Source organism: Moschus berezovskii, chromosome 17 (genome assembly GCF_049115385.1).
Source record: "Moschus berezovskii isolate FMDL1 chromosome 17, NW_MosBer_1.0, whole genome shotgun sequence".
NCBI classification, from domain to species: Eukaryota; Metazoa; Chordata; class Mammalia; order Artiodactyla; family Moschidae; genus Moschus; species Moschus berezovskii.
The window spans coordinates 52,236,968-52,249,412 of record NC_142476.1 but is presented as its reverse complement, the minus strand read 5'-3'; the positions used below and the strand labels follow the sequence as shown (position 1 = coordinate 52,249,412).

At 41.1% G+C, this 12,445-nt stretch overlaps 1 protein-coding gene across 7 annotated transcripts in view; it reads left to right on the top strand.

Annotated features, from left to right (window-relative positions):
• DNM3 (dynamin 3) overlaps positions 1-12,445 on the top strand; it is a 670,947-nt gene that overhangs the window by 635,854 nt on the left and 22,648 nt on the right. For 5 of the 7 annotated variants that reach the window (XM_088845459.1, XM_088845461.1, XM_088845462.1 and 2 more), the window contains 2 exons: positions 4,321-4,547; positions 5,134-5,370. In XM_088845459.1, the coding sequence (XP_088701585.1) occupies positions 4,321-4,547; positions 5,134-5,370 (464 nt within the window). Of the gene's footprint in view, positions 1-4,320; positions 4,548-5,133; positions 5,371-10,259; positions 11,779-12,445 lie in introns of those variants that run through there. The other 2 variants (XM_088845463.1, XM_088845460.1) reach the window with 1 other exon arrangement.

Below are 12,445 nucleotides of genomic sequence, written 5' to 3'. Positions count from 1 at the left end.
CTTTTTTCTGCCCTTCTTCTTTGCTCAACCTTTGTTGAGTCAAAGAATATTCCTTTTCAAAGGAAAACTTGGTTGGTCTTTACCAAAACGAAATCCCTGGGAAACAGAAAGCAGTCTTAAGTAGAAATGAGAGAATTGTGAGATCCCTAATCTATAAATTCTAACCAAGCCCTTCTCTAAAACTGAACACAATTAAACTTCTTAATTAAGTTTATATAGGTGTATTCATGTGAATGAAACTTACCACTGTGCCATTCTGTGGCCTCTCCTGTCTTGAAACAAAAAGATTTTAAGGAAATGGTCTTCTAAGTAACTGAATTGTATGAAAATTCTATAAATATCTCTTCTATTTGTGAAGGCTTTAAATGGTTTTAGTAATAAAGACAAAGAAGAAAGTTAAAGATTCAAAAATACTGCAGGTTGCTAGAGAAGGGTTAAAGTCAGAAAGAGAGGAAAACATGTGGAACGTTTTTAATGACCTCACATTCCTTTACACTGAGCAGAACGACATGGCGCAGTAATGCCTGTTTATCTAGCCTGTGGAGTTTGAACTGGAATGAGGCTTTGTGCGTGAGAATTTTTTGGTGAACCTCACATAGATGTATAGGTTATAAGGTGTTATAATTAAAGGCGTAAAGATTCTTTCAAATCTCCTATCCAAGTATAATTAGTTTAGGTCATGTTCTATAAGGTATTTTCTCAATGCTATCATCTAAAAGGGATCCACTTGGCCTCCAATTGTGCAGAATCCTTGATTTAAATATTTGTACCATTGAAATACAAACTGCTCAGAAAGTCCCTGAAGTGTCTGGAAACTCCCCAAAGTCCCCCCTACCTTTGTTCCAGTTGTAGCATTACAAAGTGAGGCTAGCAGGAGGAGAAGAGTTTTAAATTTTCTTATGTGCAAAATAAATGTTAACTTTGCTCTACATGAACTATGTCACTTGATGCTGGCAGTATTGCCCTAGCTGCCTACCTCTATACCTAATCCTAACTTAGACCTGGAAAAGAGTCTGATGCTGGGAGGGATTGGGGGTGGGAGGAGACGGGGACGACAGAGAATGAGATGGCTGGATGGCATCACCGACTCGATGGACATGAGTTTGATTGAACTCCGGGAGTTGGTGATGGACAGGGAGGCCTGGCGTGCTGTGATTCATGGGGTCGCAGAGTCGGACACGACTGAGCGACTGAACTGAACTATAAAAAGAATAGCTTTTGTTGATGGAGCACTGCCTAAATGCTAGGCATCAAGCCTGCCAGGCTCCTCTGTCTATGGAATTCTCCAGGCAAGAATACTTGAGTGGGTAGCCATACCCTTCTCCAGGGGATCTTCCTGACCAAGGGATCGAACCCAGGTCTCCCTCATTGCAAGTGGATTCTTTACCATCTGGGCCACCAGGGAAGCCCTGGCATCATGCTAGGCAATATATATTCACTGTTTCACTGAATCCTTGCACCAACTCTTTTTTTTTTTTTCTTATACAAACTCTTGAGGCAGCTCCTACCCTTAACCTCATTTTGCAGATCAGGAATCTGAAACTCAAAAATGTTAAGTATTTTGTCCAAGAACAATAAATGTTAGAGCTAGGACTCAAATTCATTTTTGGACTGTGACACGTGGCTTGTGGGATCTTAGTTCCCCAACCAGTGATCGAACCTGTACCCCTATATTGGAAGCATGGAGTCTTAACCACTGGACCAGCAGGGAAGTCCTGTAGGACTCAAATTTTGAGCTGTCTCATTCCAAAGAATATGCCCTTAACCACTGTGCTATATTGCCGCTTTCTCTTATGCTAAAAATCATTCATATTATTTCAGGACATTGCCAAATCTATTGGATAGTAGGAAGGTTTTGATGTGGAAGAGTTGATTCAAGGCAGATCTTTGATCAGAATGCCGAAGCAGGCTCTTATTATTTTATTTCGTGGTTTGTTTGACAGTTGCTTCTTAATTCAGATCTGCTTTAAATCTATTCTTGGAAGGACCTTCTTTTAAATTGTGTTTAATAGATTCTAAGTGATACTCCAGGAAGATGTAAAGCTTCAAAAGAGCTTAACCCAACTGGTGGTCAATGCCAGGAAACTTGTCTGGTTTTGAGTTTGGAGTTGCACCATCTCTCCAAGTACTTACACACCTCACAGTGGAAGATTTGTGCAAACGTGAATGACTCCTTGGGTACCTGCAAGTGTGTTTAGCAGTAAATAAATCTTCAAAGAGGAGAACAGTTCTTAAGCCAAATTTACTGTCTTTTCTCTAAACCTGACTTTCCTTGACTTCCACTCACCCGAACTTCGATGCTTGAAGGGTCTTTGTTCCTTTCTTCGCTGCCCCTCATATCCAAACAGCACCAGGTCCAGCTGGTTTTTCCTTTATAATATCATTTATCTGTACCCATATTTTCTATTCCACGGCAACCTTGCCAAATTAAACCCTTATCATTCCATAAATCTGCAGTGGTCTTCTGACAGAATTCTTTATCTCTACTACCACTCTTGCAAATTCTTTTCCAATCACAGCCAGACTGACTTTCCTAAAACTCTCTTTTATTATTTCACTTACTTGCTTTAAAAGCCTTCCATGGCTCCCCATTGCCAAGTGGATAAAGTTCAAATACTTTTCCTTGGCTTTCAAGGCCTTCACATCTGGCCCCAGGTTACCTGGCCAAATTTACCTTCTACAGCTATCACACATAAACTTCCCCTTCCACCAGACAGTTGCCTGGATACATCTTATGTATTAGATTGCTTCTACATTTAAATCACTCCTGGTTTACAGAATATGTACAGAGAACAGTTTTTATTTATTTCACAACAGAGCTGTGATTTAGCTGAATTCTCTGATTAGCAGAATTATTTACATGGTTTGATACCTTTAAAAAATAGTGAAGTTATGTGTTTTAGAATCTTGTTATTTCTGAGTTACAAATTTAACTACAACCCAGGAATCTTGAGCATCTGACAGGTGCTCTGTTGTCTACTTGAATTTGTAGCAATTAAATATACTCGCTTTTGGCCTTTCATAGATCCAGTGACTCTAGGTAAGTGTTAACTTTCTCTTAACAGAGGCACTGAAAAATCCAAGTTGGTTTATTTTTCTAGGCTTAAGTTAAGTGGCATACTTGTGTACCACACTATAATCATGACACTTAACGGTAAATTATCTTTTCTAGTCACTCAAAGTGAGGCAAGGGGGTCATGGAAAGAGCACTAGACAAGTCCGAAGATGTGGGGTTCAACTTAATGTTGTGTGACTTTGGGCAAGTTACTTAACCTCTCTGAGCTTCCTTCATCTGTAAAACTGGGATAATAATGCATGCTTCATACATATGCAGTGAGAATTAAATCAGATAACTTGTGAAGACACATTGGATCTCCTTGATTCTCACATTCACTTTTTTCCACATTTAACATTTCTGACATGAAGATGCATGTGACACTCAGTGATACCTTGGCATTCTGTCGTAGTTTAGTTGACGGTGGTTTTCCTTTCTTAGTGGCACGTAAAAGAGTGGTGTGTCTCAAAATCAGGGGTGTCTTAGACTTGATGAAATACAGTTATTGATTCTCTCTCCCTCAGGGCTGTGTGACAACGCATCCTTTCCATTCTCATCCTGCCACAAAATTCCCCTCCCCAAAGACTCACATGAATTGTCATATTTTAATTTGTTTTCTTATATGGAACTTTATGTCATATAAGCCTAACTATGGAACCTTATGTCAGTCTTCATCACTGTTAAGCTCTGGAAACCAGAGAATGTATCACTTTTTTTGTAAATGAACTTGCATAATTATATATGATTCTATATTTAATAAATATTCACTTACTCGTACTAATTCCACTTTTGAGACAACATGGAAACCTGGGGTCTTAACAGTATTCCAGTGATTTTTGGTAAAAGATAGGTAAAGGGCTGAAATACCAAGAAATACATAGCTTGTGCTACTACCTAAGTTTCCCTACATCATTGTTTCCTATTAAAAATACCACCACTTACCTCTTGGTACTTTCCCTTGTCTATAAACCAAGCAGCCACAGACAACATTGCAGAAATGCATGTACAACCAATAGGCCTTGCTCTGATGATGGCAAGGTTTGGCCCTCTTTTCAACTACCTGTTTTTCTTTAGTATCAATAGCCGTAAGACAGAGAGGAAAACTGTTACTGGCATTGGGAGACTAATGAAGAAAGAAGAGTAAACATGCATGATGTGTCCCCTTTCCCAGAGCGAACTTTTGTGGACTTTGTCCACAGGCTCTGAACCAGTTTATCATTCAGGCATTCATTTCCATTTTTTACTTTTTTGCGGTGACTCAACAGGTTAAAGATTTCATAAATTCCGAGCTCCTAGCACAGTTATATTCTTCAGAGGACCAAAATACCCTGATGGAGGAATCCGCGGAACAGGCTCAGCGCCGGGATGAGATGCTTCGAATGTACCAGGCCCTTAAAGAAGCCCTCGTGGTCATCGGCGACATCAACACAGCTACGACGTTCACGCCCGCGCCACCACCCGTGGACGACTCCTGGATCCAGCATTCCCGCAGGTAGGAAGATGGTGCCCCCATGCCAGAGGCCTCCCAGCTTGTCCAGAGTTGTTTTCCAAATATGCTTCCCTAAACCAAGCAAAACGAGGAAAAGGAATATTTAAGTTCAGGAGGGAAACAGAGAGTCAAATAGTCTCAGCTTCTTTCAAAAACAAGCACAATATACCTGGACAATGGCATGTTTTACAGCCATTAAAAAGAATAAGTACTGAAGTGAAAAGACAGTACAGTCAATGTGAAGCTTAAAAAAAAATTAAGTTGTAGAATGTTGTGTACAAAAAAGCAATTTATACACACACGTATATATATGTATATATATATATATATACATATATATGTAAGAGAGAGAAGATATTAGAGAATATAGATAAAAAGGATACCCAGGAAAAGATACTGGTTGTCTCCACAGAGGAAGGGGTGGGGAAGGAAACTTCCTTTCACCTTTTACCCTTTTATAATATCCCTAATGTGTACCTGAGTTAGTCAGACAATACTTTTTTAAACGTAGTCAATTATAACCTGTTTTTTAAGGATGACTTCTGATGGAAAGGAGGATGAGCAAACTGCTGCCTCTCTCTGTCCCCAGGTCCCCGCCTCCGAGCCCTACCACCCAAAGGAGGCCGACGCTGAGTGCGCCTCTCCCACGACCCTCGTCCGGCCGGGGACCCGCACCCGCCATCCCCTCCCCGGGACCCCACTCAGGGGCGCCGCCAGTGCCATCCCGGCCGGGCCCCTTACCTCCTTTCCCCAACAGCGGTGACTCGTTCGGGGCGCCTCCGCAGGTTCCATCTCGGCCCACTAGGGCCCCTCCCAGTGTCCCGAGGTGAGTGTTCTGCACGCGGCCGAAGTCGAGGGGTCGAGGGATGGGATGCTCCTGGGTTCGCTTCTCATAGTGTGACAGACAAAATTGATTCGGAAAAGAAAAGGGCAAAGATACTATCCTGTACGTTTGCGGTACCCCATCCCCGCGGAGGGGAATCATAGAAAGATTGTTGAGCCCATGACTCCATTTAGAAACCAATAGATGGACTACAGTCTCCTTTCTCTACTGGCACAAACTAAATGAACCACAGAAACTTAGGTCCAGATGAATGACGTTTTGGCAGCTGTTTGTAGAATTTGACAGAGAGCTTTGAAATGAAAGAGCCAGTGGCTGGTTTGCTGCAAGCTGTGTGCTCCCTAGGTCACCAGAGCATCACAGGCTAAGGCCTAGCCTCTTCTATTACCAGAGGAATTCTATAAAACCACTGACTTCAAGGAATATTATCCATCTGCCCTCCGAACTTTGACCCTTAAACCCAATGTCACTAACTTTAATGTAGGCTGAGTAAAAATCTGGCTGATTCATCTGCAGTTGTTTTTATTTTAACACAGACATATGACTGCTGTGTGCAGTCACTGACAATAAATAGAACATTGTACAGTTGAATAATACATTTTGGCATTTATAAGCAGATTTTCAGGCTTAATTGTGATACAAAATAGCTAATAAATAACTGAAACTTGAAATATGTATACCACATATAGTTGAAACTGTAGTCTCACCTTCATATATTTACAGTCAATATATTAATTAGAGATTTTGAAACTAGAGGGAATTAGGGTTTTGGTTTTTTTTCAACATCAGAAATTTAAAAAGGAAAGAAAATAGCCCATAGAGAAAGCTAATTTTTTAGAAGTTCAATTCAGAGGATTAAAATATTTGTATACTCCATGAAGGTAAACCTTACTATGCTTGCACTGTCAAAAGAGAAGTGATTTCTGCCCACCCAAGAAGTCTGAGTCACCTCACCCTCTGATTACAGTGCTTACATTTATTTCAATCTTCAGGGCTGTTGGGTGTAATGAAGAGAAGAAGGGTCGTCTTAAACCACTAAACAAAGGGAGGTGTAGAGGAATAGAAGGGAATGTGAAATCAGAAGATTTGATTTTCCACAGGTCTTGGGTAACTCAGACTGAGCCACGAGTCCCTCATCTATGAAATAAAGACTCAACAAGGTTGTTGCCCAAATCATATGAGATGGGGTATTTGAAAGAGTCTCATCAACTGTAAATCACAGTGGTTATTGCCATCACCATTGTGGTCCCCATCAGAGAGGACATACGTACTCTCAAACCAGTTTTTTTCCCTCTAACCTCAGTAGATTTAATTTATAATTTACTTGTAACTGAGCTAAATTCTAGTAATAATAATAAAAATGATAATATTTATTGATATTCTCAATGTTTGCTTTGCATGCATGCGTGCTCAGTCGCTTTAGTCATGTCTGCCTCTGGTGGCTCAGTCAGTAAAAAATATGCCTGCAATGCAGGAGACCCAGGTTCGATCCCTGAGTTGAGAAGACCCACTGAAGAAGGAAATGGCAACCCATTCCAGTATTCTTGCCTGGGAAATCTCATGGATGGAGGGGCCCTATGGGTTACAGTCCATAGGATCACAAAAGAGTCAGACACAACTTAGTGACTAAACCACCACCACCACCACAATGTATGCTAGGCACTGTCCTGAGAGCTTTGCAGGTACATTTTTGTTTAATGCTCACAACAGCCCCACAAGTTAGGTGACTGTCCATTTTACAGACTAGATGCGGAGGTTAAGCTGTTTGCCCAAGGCACTCAGCCAGGCCCTAACAGAGCTGGGCTTCAACACCAAGCAGTCTGACTCCAGAGCCGAGTCTCCTAACCATAATGTCAGGATTTCTCCACCTCAGCGCTACTGATGTTTTTGTTGTGTGGGTCATGCTGTGCATTTTAGGACGTTTAGCAGCATCCTGGCCTCTATCCACTGGATGTCAGTTGCACTCACCAAGTTGTGACCACTGAAAATGTTTCCAGACATTGTCACTGGTTTGGAGGAGTTAATCTCCCTCCCCTTGAGGACTTCTGTACTGCAGCATTCAAAAGACTGTTCCTTCCATGTAATCAAGCATAAAGGTCAGCACTGAGCCTCACTTATAAGCAAAATTAAATTATTGTTTTAGGAAACTTAAAATTGACTGGGAAAAGTTCTGCCATTGTGCCAAGAATGTATGGAGGCCACTAGGGGAGGGCTGTTAGAGTCCCACACAGGAGTCTTGAAGTCAGCTATTTTGTCTGTTTAGCTATAAGAAGGAACCAGAGCAACCTCGGGATGCCTGTCTTCAGGCATGAAACTGCATGTCTTTGCCTGCTCGCTTGGCTGCTTCACCTCTTGGTTTCAGATAAGCTGGCTTGCCAGTACCCTTCAGAGATACTGCTGAATGCTAAATTGATTTGTTAAGCCAGGTGGAGTTGCCCTTGGTATTTCTGAGCTCGCTCACAGAGGGTCGCCGGCAGGAATCACCCTCCAGAGCCTGAGCTGGAGAGGGAAACCTCCAGGTTTCAGTCATCTGCACTTGGGAATTTATAGGACAACAGTTGTGTTACTCAAAATTTTTAGAGTATTCTCAAGTTAGAGCCAGACTTAAATTGATCTGGCATTGCAAAGAGTCTCAAATGTGAAACAGAAATGAGAGTTCTGAGTAAAAGAGGAAAGTTGGTTGTTTTCTGCTGAGCCTTCGAGTTTCAGCGCCAGTTCTGCGCATTGGGAGGGAAATCCCTGGAGGGGCAGGGGGCTGGTCACCTGAGAGAGAGCAAGAAAGACTCTGTCAGGATCCTTATGCCTATTAAAGTTTAGCTTTAGATGGAGAATTCTGACCACATAAAGTCTGTTTTTAATAAAAGCCAGAGCAGGAATCCTACCAAATGCAAGCCAGAAATGAGGTTTAAGATTTCAAAAAAAGAAAGAGAGAGGAAAGGAAAGAGAGACAGAGATAGAAAGAAAGAAAAAGTTGAGGGAATTCTTGTGGAAACTTCACCTTGTTCTATTTATTTATGTATTCTCTTTTCCCTCCATGACTTGCCTCCATTTTCTCTATTAAAATCTAAAAAACTTGAAATGCCATTATCCATCATCTTCAGAAAACCAACCCTTAACTTTCTGAGAAGGAAATTTAATTTTTTTCCCCAGTCCTTTGCTTTCTTATGGGCCCTTTCTCCCCTTTTATCTGAAACCAGATCATAATATGACAAGACAGCACAAGGGGTATCCCACCAGCTCCCTGTTGGGCTTTAATATTACAAAGGCAAAAACTGAACTTTTAGCAGCAAAAGATTCTGCCATTCATAGTGTGCCCGTGCATAGTTTTCTTCTGGATAATTTACAATTTCATTAGCAGGTTGAGATCTTCATTTTTAAGAGCATGTATTTATTATGACCCTATTCAGACAATGAAAGTGCTTACAGTTATACAGAAACCATGAGTGTTCTGGGTGCTTTGTTTTTTTTTTTAAGTGATTATTATTGTAACTTTCCGTTCCAATGTAAAGGAAGAGGAAGGAGAGAGGCTGGTGGAGTCATTTTTGGCCCAGGCTTTCTCAGCTGCTCAAGCTGTTCTGGTTGATGTGCATGGAGCCTTTCAGTGAGGGAGCTAGAAATATTGCAAACTACATGCCTGCTTTAATTAATTCCTCCTGAACTAGGGAAGCATTTCTGTCCCAAAGAGGCTCACCAACAGGGATGATTCTACCATTAGAAAGTTCACTATACAAATCTGACTTGGGGAACATTTTCTGTTGCTAGAAGGTTTGGTGTGTCCCTCTCCTCTCTCACCTCCAGCAGCTTCTCTGGAGGGACTGAAACCCAGTTGGAAAACCCCATTTAGTCATGTCCTTGTTTAGCAAGGTAGTCTTAAACAGACCTCAGTACCTCTTTAGGGGCCCTATTCTTTTACTTGAAGATCCTAATGTTTGACCAAACACTAACTTCAGGGCTGATGTAGCTATTTTCGGTTAGAGCTTCTTAAAATTAGCTAATTGGGAATCACAGCCTTTGACATTAACAGAACAAATTAACTGAATCAGAGTGTGTTTTTCCTGGCAACGGTGACTCTGGCCTTATTTTATTCATTTGTCTTCTCCCCTTTCCTTGGACTGAGCTATTTTGCAACGGTCAAAAGGGGATAAGGGTGGGAGGAAGGGTCTCTATCCAAGGAAAAGCAGACTTCACTTACCTCATCACCCAGTCTTCTATTTTTAAAAAAAAAATAGAAGTCCTTTCTTTTAACCACCCCCTGTCACCAAGTCTGATGGTGTCTTTTAAAAATGACACAGTGAATCAGAGGAAAGGGTTAGCTTTCACTCTAGCTCATTCATATGACAGAAACACAGCAGAGATATCAAGAGTGCTGCACAGAGTCTCTGGGGAGGCCCATGGTGATACTGGGGTCCCTGCCTTGCGGGGACAGCCCTGGAATAGCATTAAGATTACCCAGGGCCTCCCACTTGCACTCCTTCCATGACTTAGTTTCCCTGACTTTACATGGAGCACCTTGAGAATCTCCTCACAACCCCACATTCTCAGTAATTCACAGTTCAACTAACCATAGCAAAAGATACATCAGTTCTTTATGTGAAGAGACAGTCCATGCATGCATGTTCTTTTCTTTACAGAGGTAAAAGCCCTTTGCTTCTCTTTAATCTTGTTTTAAATGGTTGACCTTGATGTCTTCTGTACCGTATCTCTTTTATGCATACATATTTTATGCATTGATTTAACTGACAGGTAACACAGAATCACTTTCGCCTAGAGATAAGGCTCTCCTGTTTCATTTTGTTTTTAGCCAGTCCCCCAAATTTTGAATAAGAGAAAACCTGTGATTCTTATGAGTGTGTCTTTGCATCCCTAATATCAAGGTTTGGTGCCATGAAGGATGAAGCTGCCGAGCCTTGAAGTCATGGGCTCAGGGTTCACGGACAGTTAAGCGACTTGTGGGACTAGCCTGTGTCTGACTCCTCAGCAGTCATGTTCTGGAAACAACCTGACTTACTCCCTCCTCAACAGCCCTCTAAAAGCATGACTTCTTTTAGCAGCTGAGTGTCTTTGGACGAATGATGAATTCATCTTGTGATTTCTGATTTCAGCCATGAGCTTTCTATTTTCCTCACCATCTTTCTCCTTTAGAGAACAAACAGATAAATTTATGATTAGGTGTTCTGATTTTTCAGGGAACAGTTTTTATATTTAGCAACTGGATTTAAAAGTCAAGCAAGGATTTTTACAAAGTATAATTGCTGAGACTAGAAACAACTTCAAGGCATTCTTTCTGATTCTTAATATTTAAGGCATATCATGAGGCTACTATGTCACAGAATTTGTTACTGAAACCCCAAATGTAATTAATAATTTGTTGTAGGTTTACCATGAGTTGTCATGATGCTTAATATATTTTCATGAATATAGGAATTTGGCCAAAAGATGTTCACTAAAGAAAATGTCTTTAATTTTATTTGAGCCTCTGTATTAAATATTTCATCAAAATCATTCAAATACTACAGTGATTCTGGTTGTAACATAATAATTCACTAAAGTGGATCAATGGTTAATGTTAAAGGTTTTCTTTCTTCAGGGTCTTGGTTTCATTCTAGTTCGAGTGGAAGTAAATTAGTCTGGTGGTTTCCTTCGTGGGTCTAGCAAACTTGAGTTACTTTACACAAACATCTCCATCCCCCCACAGTCCAGACTGACTGGCAGTCTGTTTAGGCCAGGCTCAGGAATGTGGGAGCTTTACAGCTGTGTCAAGGTAGATTTCAGATTGCCTTTAAGTTTTCAATGTGCCCCTTATCTTACTTTTCCAAACATCTGATATTGCAGGAGGGTACAAGAAAGAGGAAAATAAGATAGGATCTACATGAGACAGTACAGACAACAGAAATGCAAACAGAAAGCAGGGCAATAAATGTAACAATAGACCACATACCACCTCAGCCCCATGGTAACTGGCACTGAGTTAACGAAACAACTTCTTCCATGTCTCACAACAAATAATAGCAAATAGCTCTGTCATTGTTCTTGTTTGGGGCTCTACATTGCTAAGCTTCAACAATGAAGGGAAAGCCTTTCTGAGTTTCAGGGTAGCCCATCCGCCCCTGGTTTCACCTGATCGAGGGAGACAGCCAAGACTGGAGTCTGGCACAAGAGCCACTGTCCAGTGAAAAACGCACAGTCAATAGTTATTATTTGTCCTGTATCCAGTCAGCAGCCAACTGTCACCAGCTGGAATCTGCTGAATGTTCCTGCATACAAGTTGATGTCAGCTGAAAGAAAAGAAAACAATTCTACCCAGCGTAAGCAGACCCACAGTCTTGTAGACGCACACAAGTTAGTACTTCTGTTTCATCACTGCCCTCTTTTGTCTCCCTCGCTGTAAGAAAAGAACGGTTTTACGGGGAACGATTTTTCATTTTCAGGCAGTTATGGTCAGATGGCATGTTTTTCAATGACTTCAGAGATTCATGGCACAGCATGATCCATGGCTCTTTCACCTCTAAATTTTCTGTAAGCAGCCAGCTCCAAGAATGAGCTGCTGGACGCTTCTTCCTCCCTCTGATTTATCAGTTACGAGGAAAAAATCAGAAGTGAAATTTAGCTTACTAGAGCCGCTTTATATAAATATAAAGCCAGGAAATTAAACATGAAAATGTAAATGCTGCATTTTTCACTCAGAATATGCATTATATGCCTACCTCCAGTTGTATGAGTAAGGAACTGAGGATTTAACTGAGGGTTTGATGGCTGTTGTCTGCTTGTCATAATTTTATTGCTGCTTAAATATAGAATTTTTAAATGCCCTACATTGAAACCCTCAGCTTACTGTAGCCAACATCTTGTAACCATTGTCTAGAGGAACCTCTGAATCTAAACACATATTTACACCCTTTAGTTGCCAAATGAAATCCATCTGGCTTACCCAATGCTGTTTCCAAAAGAATATTACACTTTTAGTCTGACCAGTGTTTTTAAATGTAGGAGAGGAGGTGGGGGGTGGAGGGTGTGTTGAAAAGGCACTGGGTTTCTAAGAATCTGCCTGTGTACTGATGCC